Source organism: Bison bison, unplaced genomic scaffold (genome assembly GCF_000754665.1).
Source record: "Bison bison bison isolate TAMUID 2011002044 unplaced genomic scaffold, Bison_UMD1.0 scf7180017864141, whole genome shotgun sequence".
Classification (NCBI taxonomy): domain Eukaryota; kingdom Metazoa; phylum Chordata; class Mammalia; order Artiodactyla; family Bovidae; genus Bison; species Bison bison.
In genome coordinates, this window is record NW_011494713.1 from 2559813 (window position 1) to 2573751 (window position 13939).

Here is a 13939-nt window from a genome sequence, read left to right on the forward strand (position 1 = left end):
TCTCAGGAGGCAGGTCAGGTGGTCTGGTATTCCCATCTCTTTCAGAATTTTCCACAGTTTATTGTGATCCACACAGTCAAAGGCTTTGGCATAGTCAATAAAGCAGAAACAAGACATCTTTGCTAGTCCTTATGTAACACATTTGGTTGTATGTACATGTATTTCCATAGAACTGTCTCTGAATCAGAGAGTGATTATGGTTTCAACTTTTGATACTATTGAAACTAATGGTTCTCCAAAAAAGCTGTCCTGAGTTTACATTCTCATTGTGTTTTAGAGGACCAATTTGCTCACCTTGAGGAAATGGGGCATAATCAATTTAAAAAAATCTTTGCTCACATGGTCTTTTAAACAGTGAATAATCATAATGATCAGATCATTGTGAATACAGTTTCATCAGTTACAACAGTGTGATTTTAATAGTATTCTAGTGTTAATAATTGAGAGAATGCTGGGTAATTCAGTCTTTACTGTATCTTAAAATAATTAACAGCATTGCCCACTTCCCCTCTTCTCTGCCCACTCCACCTGCCATCCACCACCCCACTTCTGCTCCTCTGTGTAGTAGAACTTTGAAAGTGTCATTCATCTGTGACTCACGGTGTCAGTTCTCTCCATCTGACACGGCAGTTGTCAAGATATCACAGATGACCTTCACTTTATTAAATTCGTTGGTCATTCCAGTCAAACTGGCCTTTCAGCAAACTTGGTACATACTCTTCACTTGGATTTCAGGTTACCACATTCATAGTTTTCCTCCTACTCTCTTGCTAGTAGTTCCTCTTAAGTGAACCCACAAATGGTTAAATGCCCAGAGCTCAGTCTTTGGTGCTCTTCTCTTCTGACTCTCAGCTTTTCCTCTTGATCTCATCCAGCCCCATGATATTAAATACCATCTATATGTAGCTACCTGACTTCCAATTTTTAACCTCCAGTCCAGATTACTGTCTTGAACTCTTATCTTGTATATCCAACTGCACCCTTCTTAGTTGTATCCTTAATAGATATCTCACACTTAATAAATCAAAAAATGAACTTCTGCCATTTTTCCCTTAAACTAACTCAACACACACTCTTCCCCTTCTCAGCTGATGACAGCTCCATTTGCTCAAGACAAAACCTTGGAGTTGTCCTTGACTCCAAGTACATCACTTTCTCTCACATTCTCATTGTCCATCACTTTCTCTCACATTCTGCGCCCAGTCTGTCAGGGAATCTTAATGGCTCTCCCTTCAACATAAACCTGGAATCTGGTCACTTGTCATCTTTCTCTGCTGCCAACTTTGTGTCACCATCATGTCCTCCTCTCCCTTGAACTCTCTAGATTCTTGGGTTAGTGCACTGGTCTCCTAAGTGGTCTTCCATTTCTACCCCTGCCCTTCTATGATCGAGTGGTCTCTTTTGAATTCCAACTTACTGCTCTGCTCCAGTGAGACTCATGTCACTCAGAATACGACCTAAAACCTATCGTGGTCTACAGGCACCTACATGCTCTGATTTCTGTCACCTCTCTGTCCTTGTACCCTGCCTGTCTCCCCTTGCTCCCTCTGCTCCAGCTTACACTGGCTTCCTTTGTTTCTGGATCACACTATTTTAGCACATTTGCCCTTGCTGTTCTGTCTGGGACACTCAGATATATACATGGCTCCTCTGCCACCTCATTCAAGTTTCTCCTCAAATATCAGCTTTTCTGTGATGCCCACAATATGACTTTCCAGTTTAAAGTTGCAATCGCCTTCCACCCAAATACCCTTACACTTCCAGTCCCCCTTACCTTGCCGTATTTTTTTCTCCAGGCATACCTAATGCTTTTTAATATACAATATAATTCACTTATTCTTCTTTTGCTGTTGTCTGTCTCTCCTAGTACAGTTCCATAAGGGCAGGGATCTTTTCCCTGATTTGTTCACTGATGGTTCCTGGGGTCCTAGAATACTGCCTGGCACATAGTAGGTACTATATAAATATCTAATGAATGCATGAATGAAGTTTGAGTAAGCGCACGCATGTGAAAACTTTTGCTTCTGAATTTTATAGTTACGGTTTTTAAAAATTTATAATAGAAATTTGAGAAAGTAAATTTATTGATGGTAATTTTTTTTAATTTTTAAAAATTTATTTTGAATGGGAAGATAATTGCTTTACAGTGTTGTGTTGGTTTCTGCCATACAGCAGTGTGAATCAGCCATAAGTATTCATATGTCCCTTCCCTCTTGAATTTCCCTCCCACTCTCCCCACTCTATTCCCACCCCCTAGGTTGTCACAGAGTTCTAGATTGAGCTCCCTGATTGTAAATTTATTGCTTGTAGCTTTTCTTATATCTTAAGTTTCAGATGGGCTTTCTTTTTCTAAATTTTCAGCTTCAGTTGTGGAGGGTCAAAAAGGTATTATTCCTCGTGCTATCCAAGAAATATTTCAAAACATCTCTGGAAAGCCTAGCATTGACTTTAATATAAAAGTATCTTATATAGAAGTATACAAGGAAGACCTAAGAGATCTTCTAGAATTGGAGACATCAGTAAAAGATCTTCACATCCGAGAAGATGAAAAAGGAAACACAGGTGAAGTAGCCTACTTAATTAATAGCCTTCATTAGCAAATGAATATGATCTAGTTCAGTTTCTGGACATTTTCCAAGGATTCTTTAAAAATAGACATAGAAACAAAATTAATTTGTTTTTACTTTTAAATGGAGTAACTTACTGATTATCAGTAGCAGCTAATTCATCTAGGTGAAAAGTAGAAGTTCAGACCACTTGGTATGATAAAGTTATTAAGTTGTAATTCAAAATATAGCTGACCCTTGAACAATGTGGAGGGGGTATGCAGTTAGGGGTGTTGGGCCCCAGTGCAGTCAGAAATCTAAGTATAACGTACACTCGGCTTCTGTATCCATGGTACTGCATCAGTGGATTCAACCAACCTCAGATCGTGTAGTACTGTAATATGCTACTATTGAAAAAAAAAGCCACGTGTAAGTGGACCTGCACAGTTCAAACCCATGTTGCTCAAGGATCAACTGTATTTATTTCCAATAATCTGCCCCCTTCCTGGTCTGACCTTAAGAAAGACTATGATATAGGCTAAATTAGTTTTGTACTTTTTTTTTTCTCACAGAGTTACCCTGAGATTGGGGATGGCTTCTCCCTTTTGTGTTCATCCAAGTTGATCCAGAACTGTCCTTTTTGCCTTTCTGATTTTTGTCCCAGCACACCTGTTGCTTCCTCTTTTTTTAAAAAAATTTTAATTTAGAGTTTTTGTGTTTGCTCCTTCATACTGACATTTATCTGTCCTTTGTTGTGCTTCTCAAGGTCTGACTTTCTGTGCTGTCAACTTGTTAATACCATTAAATGTCTATTTGTTTGGAAGTAGGAGAAGGTGAGAATGGGAAGGTCAAAATACAAGTATTTTAAAGAATAATACTTTCCACTTTTTTGTTTTAAAAGGTAATATGTTCAACATAAAACATTTAGAAAACATAGTAAAGTATAAGGAAGAAAGTTAAAGGTCAGAACTCAATTTTGGTGTGTTTTCTTCCAGATTTCTTTCTCTGTTTCTTTCTCTTATTTTAAAAAATTAGACTTGCAACTCCACATATCATATTATATCTTATATTTTTACTTTATATTGTAAGAATTTTCACATCATTAAATATTTTTCAAATTTATGACTTTATGTGGTAATTTTATCCTCTGAATATATAATCTATTTGACTAACAGTCCGTTGTTGGACATTTAAGTTTTGGATTTTCCCGATTATTAGTACAGTAAGTATTATTGCATGTCTTCTGCTAGAAAACACATTTAGTAGAATCTTGCTGGAGATAAAGGATTCTGCCAGAGGAATGATCATGCCTGAGGGATTTCCTAGCAGTTAGGAAAATAAGATGGTTAGCTGCTTCAGTAGCCTGCAGGGGGCAGTAAAGCTTGGCTCCTTGTAAGCCCTGTCTTTGCAGCCCTGGCATTCCTGAGTGTTTGAAGGAATTGGTTTTTGTTTTTTTTTTTTAGAAAGAAAACATACATGGTACTCTGTGGCCTTATTAGATAATTTTGTGTAGTTTATCTTTTCTAGACAAAATTCAGACTGATGTTTTGAGCTTCTGTATCTTATAAAATGTAATTATTGAATGTTTTTAACTTTTATTAAAAGTTAAAAAAATAATACATGTTTGTTGTAAAATAGAAAGTACAGAAGTGTACACTGTAACTCCTGATAAGCTTAATGATCAAAATACTTCATAACTTATAGCAATCCTGCAAAAATGTTAGTAGAATGTAAGTCTTAAGACAAATTGCTGCTTACCTTATAAAATGTCCCACTCACAACCCAAATGCATTTGTTTGACATATGTATTGAGTTTCTCTGTGTCAAGTGGTAGTTGGTATCCAGCCTGGATGCTACACAATTAACATCACCTTGGAAGTTTTCTTTTTTTTTTTTCAAGCATTTTAATTTTTGGGGACTGTGCTGGGTCTTCATTGCAGCATGTAATCTTCTCTAGTCATGGTGCAAGGGTGACATGTGGGATCTAGTTCCCTGCCCAGGGATTGAACACGGACCCCTTGCATTGGGAATGCAGAGTCTTAGCCACTGGACCACCAGGGAAGTCCCACCTTGGAAGTTTTTTTAAGAAATATTGATTTCTGGGCCCCACTTTTCACAAATTCTGATGAAGTAGTATAGGATAGGGCATGGGTGTTGGTACTTTCCCTTTTATAAAGGTCCCAGGTGATTTTCAGCTGGGTTTGAGGACCATAGTTAGTGCCAAGCTATAGCCTAGCATTAGAAAACTTTTTAAAAGTCATGCTGTGATTTATGTTTACATTGTCATATTTTATAATCACCATAGTTTAGCACTCCCTGTTATAGTACAGGTACTTTAGAAATTTAAATGAACTGGGCTGTTAAGAAGAGTTGTCATGTTGAAAACAAGGCAAAAAGGTGAATATTGTTTCAGGAAAGAGTGACATGTTAGGATCTGATTAAAGAGGAAGCATGATGCTGTAACTTGAGCACAGATTTATTGCTGTGATTCAAATCCCAAATCTACCTAGTCCTTTTTGAAATATTTTTGGATATAAACAGATAATGCATGTAGTAAGCTTCAGTTATTTTGGGTTCTATTCTGCCATTGAAATAGAAGCTGTTTTGCTTTTTTTGAGTTGCCTTGCACACTGATGTTACGTAGGGGAAACCTGTTTTTGGAATGAATAACCAGCTTTATTTATACTGAAATATCGGAGAAGACAATGGCACCCCACTCCAGTACTCTTGCTTGGAAAATCCCATGGACGGAGGAGCCTGTTAGGCTGCAGTCCATGGGGTCGCTAAGAGTCAGACATGACTGAGTGACTTCACTTTCACTTTTCAGTTTCATGCATTGGAGAAGGAAATGGCAACCCACTCCAGTGTTCTTGCCTGGAGAATCCCGGGGATAGGGGAGCCTGGTGGGCTGCCGTCTATGGGGTCACACAGAGTTGGACACAACTGAAGTGACTTAGCATAGCATTCATTTATCACGGGGTATGTGCTAAAAACCTTAAACCTTAGGATGGCTTGAATATTAAAGAAACTCAAAAGAGACTAATTTCTTTCAATTAATTTACTACTGATTAATTCTTTTGAGTTATATAGCTAATTAATCTATAATCTTTTAATCAGTATATTAGGCTCTACAGATCAAAATACTGGAATCAAGAATTTTTCTTTTGTCAGCCATCTTAAAGAATTGAATGTGATTCCAAAAAAAAAAAACAAACCCAAATTGTTTAAAACATACATGCATATATTACATCTTTTAGAATTTAAACATCAAAATGAATGCCATCTATTAAAATAATCCTGTTAGAAGGTTATCTAAAATTATTTAATGATGTTGCTAATGTTACTTTTTTCTTTTAATGCTATTGATTTTTTTTTTTTAGAAAAGCTTTGTATTGGAGTATAACTGATTGATAAACAATGTTGTGATAGTTTTAGGTGAACAAGGAAGGAACTCAGCCATACATATACATGTATGTATTCTCTCCCCTGGATCCCATCCAGGCTGCCATATAAATTGATCAGAGTTCCATCTGCTACAGTAGGTCCTTGTTGGTTATCCATTTTAAATACAGATACTGATTTTTTTTTTCAAAGGGCCTCTCAGCTGGGCAGCTTAGCAAATGAAAATTGTTATGTGGTTAACTTTACTGTATTTTGATTAAAACTTGTTTTACAAACTTGCTGTTGCTCTTTTAAGTGATTGTTGGGGCCAAGGAATGCCAGGTGGAGAGTGCAGATGAAGTGATGAGTCTCCTGGAGATGGGGAATGCAGCCAGGCATACGGGTACGACCCAAATGAATGAGCACTCCAGTAGATCACACGCGATTTTCACCATCAGCCTTTGTCAAGTGGACAAAAATAGAAAGACAGCTGAAGATGGATCATGGCATTCCCATCGGCATATTGTCTCAAAGTTCCACTTTGTGGATTTGGCTGGATCAGAAAGAGTCACCAAAACGGGGAATACCGGCGAACGTTTCAAAGAATCCATTCAGATCAACAGTGGGTTGCTGGCTTTAGGAAATGTAATAAGCGCTCTTGGGGACCCACGAAAGAAGAGTTCACATATTCCATACAGGGATGCTAAAATTACCCGGCTTCTGAAAGACTCCCTGGGAGGCAGTGCCAAGACTGTCATGATCACTTGTGTCAGCCCATCCTCCTCAGATTTTGACGAGTCCTTAAATTCCCTCAAATATGCCAACAGAGCACGCAACATTAGAAACAAACCCACCTTAAACTTTAGCCCCGAGTCAGACCGTATGGACGAAATGGAATTTGAGATTAAGTTGCTTCGAGAAGCTTTGCAAAGCCAGCAGGCTAGTAGCAGCCAAACTAGCCAGATCCATCAGGAGGGGACTCCTGATAAAAATAAGATCCATTCTCTTGAGGAGCAAGTCACTCAGCTACAAGGAGAATGTCTGGGTTACCAAAACTGTTTAGAGGAAGCCTTTACCTTCCTGGTGGATTTAAAAGATTCTGTGAGACTAAATGAAAAGCAGCAACACAAACTGCAGGAATGGTTTAACATGACCCAGGAGGTCACCTTGTTCAGAGGACACAGGGGCATTGGAAACCTGGAAGAAGGACCACAGCATATTACAGTTCTCCAGCTGAAGCGAGAGCTTAAGAAATGCCAGGTACGTAGACACCACCTTAGTAGGTAACTTGTTCATAGACTAAATTTATTTGGGCAAGTAAGAGTCATTTTGGGGTTTCAGAAGTTTTGGTCTTTTTTTTTTTTTTTTAAAGAGTTATATGTAAAATCTCATTTGCCTTTTCTCTGTTTTTTTCTCCCTTTTCTTTGCCTGTTGCTTTTCCTGTTACCCTGTTTTTTCTGTTTTCTTTTCTTCATTTTCTTAGCTCCTCTTCTTTTCTCCTGTTATTTTTTTTTCTCTTGATATTTTAATTTGTTGTATTTATTAAGTAGACTCTTGTGAACCTGGTTATTAATTTAGAGAATGAAAAAAAACACAGTTTCAGAAACAAAATTAAGTTAAATTTTTTTGTTTTTAATCCCTCTTTAGGTCAGTGCTTTTTGAAAGAAAAATACTTCATCTCTTGAGTTTGGAGTTTTGATTCTTTAGAGAAATCATCATGTTTGATAATATTTAAGGAATATAGCTATGTACATGTATACATATTATATATATGTCTAAACTAAGAATTACATTTCTTTTCATTCATAAAGACATTTATTATTTAAAGATTATGTGTCATTGGGGAAATAATGGAGAACAGACATACCTATTCATGCTTATGTGGCATTTGCATTCTGGTAGGCAAATGGATATTCCACCATTTTTTTTTAAATAGGAAAACATATAGGTAATAAGATAGCTTTCTAGTTAGAAATCTTTCTTCAGTATCTTTTTTAATGTGTATTAGAAAGAAACCTCTATTACAGCAATTCTCAAACTTTTTTCTCACAAGGCTACTTTCTTCAAATTGAGGTCCCCTAAAGATCTTTTGTTGATGTAGTTTGTATCTACTCATATTTACCATATTAGAATTAAAACAAAAAATGTAAACTACTAGTTCACTCAGTACTAAAAATGATAACCCAATTAATGTTAACATAAGGAACATTTTTTCATGAAAAATAATTATTTTCCAAAACAAAAAATTTAGTAAGAGTGGAATTGTTTTATATTTTTGCAAATCTTTTCATGTCTGACTTAATAGAAGACAGGTGGATTCTCATATCTCTCAGCATTCAATTTATTGCAATATATTTAGTTGAAGTGTGTGAAGAAAATCCAGCCTCATCTAGATTTGTAATTGGAGGGGAAGAATATATTAGTCACTTTTTCAGGTAATTGTGAATATCCTTTGATATTACATCAAAACTCAACAAGTAGAAATTTCCTAAAGGTTACTTGTGATGTGGGATTTGAAACCATTTTGTTATATTAAAGTTCACTGATTTTTATCTTACATTTTGAATGGATCTTTTATCCAAACGTGATTTTTGAATCAGCATGCATTGGACACTTGATAAATATTTGTTTACTAAGTTATGAAGATTTTTCAATGTTAACATATTCAAAATATAATATTAAAAAATCACATTAATATCACCTCTGATCTCACCTCCTGCAAAATCTTTAAGTATTGGGAGCTGGCAAGTTTATAGTAGCAGAAATGTTTTCCAAAATTCTGATTTTTGTATGAAACTTGAATTTTATCATTTGCAGTAAATACTGTTAGTTGTTTTCCTTGAAATGATGTCACACACCCAAGTGTGAATAGCTTATCTGTTGTTCTTTAGAGTAAAAATAGCACCCTATGAAAAATGTGGCTAGTTTAGCTTGTAACTCAACAATTGTACAAGATTTTTTTTTTGTACTCACCCTTCAGTACACAGAAGAACTACTTTATGCCTGCCCATTTTGACACATAGAATACTGAAAAAAATGCTCATGTGCTGAGATTTAATAAAATCATTTTTATTGCTTCATCAGGATATTCTAAAGTGGTTCTCCATCCTCTCATAAATACCTCTTAAGGGACTTTGTTGCTTTTTTCCTCCATGATTTGAACACAGGAGCAGTATGTGAACATGAATATACTCTACAGATAAACACTTTTTAAAAACACTTTTAAATAAAAAATAAACAATAAAGCTGTAGTTTATAAAGTATATATAACAGCACCATATGAAGTGCTGGGAAAGCAATTACATTGTAAGCTCTCAGACTGACAGTTAATTGCCCAGAGCAGAGGATATGGGCCAATGAATGTTTTATTTTAAAAAGAGAAAAGTCATAAAGGTCACATAAACAGGGTTATAAGGACCATCAGGGTCAGGCATCCTGTCCTATTTGGTCATTCGAACACCCCAAGCAGAAAAAAGAAGGAACTCTCCCAAAGCCCCAAGGGAAGGCTGTGGCAAAGTCAAGCCTGGCCTCAGTCCATGGGTTCCCAGTGGAGAGGCCTGTCCATCTCCATGCCACCACCTGAGGAGTCATGTGCGTGCAGTGTTTTTGAGAATGCAATTTTGTTCGTAAATCAGCTACTCATTCTTCTCTCTTCCTGTGTCTTAGTGGAAAGAGCACAGGCTTTGGATCCAGACAGGCCCTGAGGTTGACTGTCAGAAGTTTGATTTATCCACTGTGTTGTCCTGGAATGGTGTTCACTCACTAAACTTTAGTTTCTTCATGAAAATGTTTAATTTCTTCAATGAGATATTTTTAAAATCCCGAGTTACAATCTAGTATAAAGTAGGCCCTTGACCAATGTTGATTTTCTATTTAGTTCAAAATTTTAAAGTATTATTTGCATATTCCAAGTTTATTTGGTGACAGGAATAATTCACTAGGAACTAAGAAAACTATATGTTTAACCATATTTCCAAACATCTTCAAAATATATCTGTTTGTACTGAAAGGGTGCAAAGTTAGCAAAAGTTCCTCTTTTAAATATCCATAATAAATATAGAACATTCTTACACTATATAGGTCAATTTGGGAAATGTGACCTTTTTGATTTCTGAAGACCCACATTAAAAATCTCATGGCAGTTCTAGAAAACTTGTAAACGCCTTATTGAATGTACTATAGAATTTGAATAACTGGCTTCAGTCTTAAAATACAAGAAATAAAAATAAGGACTGCCTTTCTATCTCTTTGGTGACTAATTCTTACGTTATACCAGTGATAGGTCCTTTCAGCTATTTCTGCCTTCCTTATAATAGAGAAACAAGAAAAAAAGGTTAAGAAGATTTTAAGAGTCATTGTCAGGCTGTCATTAAACCACAGTTTTTGTGGTATTATGTGGTTTCTTTTGAATATTTTCCATGGTGACTCTCTCTTGTGCTTTCTTTCCCTTCTCCCAGTGTGCTCTTGCTGCTGATGAAGTAGTATTTAATCAGAAGGACTTGGAGGTGAAGGAGCTAAAGAATCAAGTGCAAATGATGGTGCAGGAAAACAAAGGACATGTTGTTTCTTTGAAAGAAGCACAAAAAGTGAATAGATTGCAGGTAGAGTTAATGTACCTTGCTCTGTGTATTTCACTGGAACAGTACCTGACTAAAATAGCATTGAAAATGATAAGTAGGAATGTTTGCAAAAATAGGTTTCAGTTGAAGAGTTCTGAACACAAGCACCTGAAAGAGTTATTAGAGTTTTCCCCTAAATTGGTGTGAAGGGAAAACATTTTTATTGTTAGCTTGATTTATATTTCACAAATATAGAGCCTAATACCCAGGAATTTAATTTGCAAGTCGTGTTGTAGTTATCCTTTCTTTATACTTTCCCTTCTGTTACTTGCCAGAGTAATAGGCAATGGGATATTGTTAAGTGTTGGAAGGTAAACACATCATTTAAAATTTTGATTTGTTAGATTACTATTTTATACGCCATCAATGATTTGCTCATTCGGTTTGGCCAAATCTTTTAAATTCTCTATCTTAGGTTTTCTGTATTAACATGCAGTGTAACATGGTATGTCGCTAAGTATTGGGTTGGCTAGAAATTTAGTTTGGGTTTTTCCATAAGATATTTTGGGCCAACCGAATATTATACACCCTGGCTGTGAACCCTCCCATCCCCCATACAGTTCATTTCATTTAAAGCCTTTAGCTTCCTATCAGGGAGGAACTACTGTCCTGAATAATGATCGATCCAGGAAAAATTAGACTTTGATTTTGACATTACTTTTTTCTTCTTCTTTTTTTAACCATTCTATCTCTGAATTAATTTAAAAACATAGCGAAAGTAGTGTTAGTCATTCAGTTGTGTCTGACTCTGCAACCCATGTACTGGAGTCCACCAGGCTCCTCTGTCTGTTGGATTCTCCAGGTAAGGATACTGAAGTGGGTTGCCATTCACTTCTCCAGGGGATCTTCCCAACCCAGGGATCAAACCCAAGTATCCTGCATTGAAGGCGGATTCTTTACTGTCTGAAAACGTATATAAACTAAAATATGTTGTTCAGTGAAGTGAAGTGAAGTCGGTCAGTCGTGTCCGACTCTTTGCGACCCCATAGACTATAGCCTACTAGGCTCCTCCGTCCATGGGATTTTCCAGGCAAGAGTACTGGAGTGGGTTGCCATTTCCTTCTCCAGAGGATCTTCCTGACCAAGGGATCGAACCCAGGTCTCCCGCCCTGTAGGCAGGCCTCTGAGCCACCAGGGAAGTTGTTCAGTGAATTATCACAGAGAGAACAGCTATGTAACCACCACCAGTTCAAGAAACAGCAAACTGCTAGCCCCAGAAGCCCTTAGTCTCTCCTCAGAGAGAGCTGCTCTCCTAACTTTGATAGTGATAATTTCCTTGCTTTACTTTGTGGTTTTACTATGTATCCTTGAACTCTGCAATTTAAGTTTTGAAAATTTAATAAATTTAATCATTCAATATACATTCTTTAGTATCTGATTGCTTTTATTGAATATTTTGTCTATTCTGCTTCATCCACGTTTTTGTGTGAAGCTGTAGCTTGGTTAGTTTATAGCTGTATAGGATATCATTGTATGACTATTTCACAATTTATTTTTCTTTTTCCTGTTGATAGATTTTTTCTCCTATGAATTTTCTCATACATGTCCCCTGGTGCACACACACATGCATTTCTTTTGGATTTGTGCCTAGAAGTTGAATTGCTAGGTCATACATAGGGTAGGCAAATCTTCAACTTTAGTAAATAATACCAAACTTGTTTTCCAGTTTAAACTTGCACCAGCACTGTATGAGCATTCCTGCTATTCCACTTGCTTGCCAGCATTTGTTATTGTGAATTTTTTAGATCTTAGGCAATCTGGTAGGTATGTAATGTTATTTTATTGTGTTTTTAAAAATGTATTTCTTAATTTAAGATATTTATTTATTTACTTATTTTGGGCTGGGCTGGGTCTTTTGTGCTGTGCACAGGCTTCTCTAGTTGTGGAGAGTGGGGGCTACTCTATAGTTGCAGTGTGTGGGCTTCTCATTTGCAGTAGCTTCTCTTTTTGCAGAGCCTGGGCTCTCGGGTGCGTAGTTGTGTATGGCAGGTATGTAATGTTATTTTATTGTGGTTTTAATTTTCATTTCCCTGATGGCTAGTGAAGTTGATCACTTTTTCATGTTTTTTCTTTTTTTTTTGGTCTTTGGGTACCTTCTTTTTTTAAAATTATTTTTGGCCACACTGGGTCTTCGTTGCTGCCCCTGGGCTTTGTCTAGTTGCGGCAGGTTGTACTGTTCATTGCAGTGAGGGCTGTTCTTTGTTGCAGTGGGTAGGCTTCTCATTGCAGTGGCTTCTCTTGTTGCGGAGCGTGGGTTCTAGGCACTTGGGCTTAGTAGTTGTGGCACACGTTCTTAGTCGCTCCATGGCATGTGGGATCTTCCCAGACCAGGGATCGAACCTGTATCCCCTGCATTGCAAGGTGGATTCTTAACCACTAGACCACCAGGGAAGTCCTTGGGTACCTTCTTTTGTGAAATACTCATTCAAGTCTCTTGCTTGTTTTCCTACTGGACTAAGTCTTCCATTATTAAGTTTGCCTTTCACATTTAAGCTTTATAGTCCTAAAGTTGATTTTTGTATGTGGGATAAAGTAAAGGTCAAATTTCAGTTTTTTTCCAGGTAGATATCCATTTATTCCAGCATTACGTGTTGAAAAGGCCATCTTTTCACCACTATTCTGAGTGCTGTTTGTCATAAGTCAGGGTTCATTCATGCATGAATGTATTGTGTATTTCTGGGACTTCTGTTGTACCCCATTGGCTTGCCTGTCCTTGGACCAGTGTCACATTTCTTATTTATTGTAGATTCCTGATAAGTCTAGGTATATCACTAACCCATGAACTTGGTATATTCCTCCATTTACTCACGTTTTCTTTGGTTTGTCTCAGTAATGACTTTTTTGGGTTTATGTTTATGTATTGAACATCTTTTGTTAGATTCATTCCCAGGTGCTTTATTTTTTTATGTGACTATGAATGGAATCTCTTCAGATTTCCATTTTCTTAATTGTTTGTTGGTATATGTAACTGTATTGGTTTGTGAATATTGATAGCTTATACCAAGCAACTTGATAAAATTCATTTTTAAATTCTGATATTTTATGTAAATTCTTTTGGATTTTCATTTATGATTGTGTCATCTGCAAATGATGATATTTTTATTCCTTCATGATCTTTATGCCTTCTTTTTTTTTTAACCTTTCTTCATTGACTTTGATCTTCAATACAGTATTGAATACAAGTGGTGATAGAAAATGTTCTTGTCTTGTTTCCAACTATAAAAGAAAAGCTTTCACTGTTTCACTATTAAGTATCATGTTTGCTGTAGGTATTTTTTAATTTATTCTTTATCAAACCAAGGAAAAATTCTTTGCTGAGAATTTTTATTATGAATGGATATTACATTTTATCAAATTTTTCTTTATCATGATTTTCCCACTTTATTCTGTTAA

The 13939-nt window shown here is 36.4% G+C and overlaps 1 protein-coding gene across 5 annotated transcripts in view; it reads left to right on the forward strand.

The window, feature by feature from the left end:
- KIF27 (kinesin family member 27) overlaps nt 1-13939 on the forward strand; it is a 93121-nt gene that overhangs the window by 14502 nt on the left and 64680 nt on the right. For 2 of the 5 annotated variants that reach the window (XM_010840066.1, XM_010840063.1), the window contains 3 exons: nt 2362-2562; nt 6244-7187; nt 10385-10528. In XM_010840066.1, the coding sequence (XP_010838368.1) occupies nt 2362-2562; nt 6244-7187; nt 10385-10528 (1289 nt within the window). Of the gene's footprint in view, nt 1-1867; nt 1950-2361; nt 2563-6243; nt 7188-10384; nt 10529-13939 lie in introns of all 5 variants that reach the window. The other 3 variants (XM_010840067.1, XM_010840069.1, XM_010840068.1) reach the window with 3 other exon arrangements.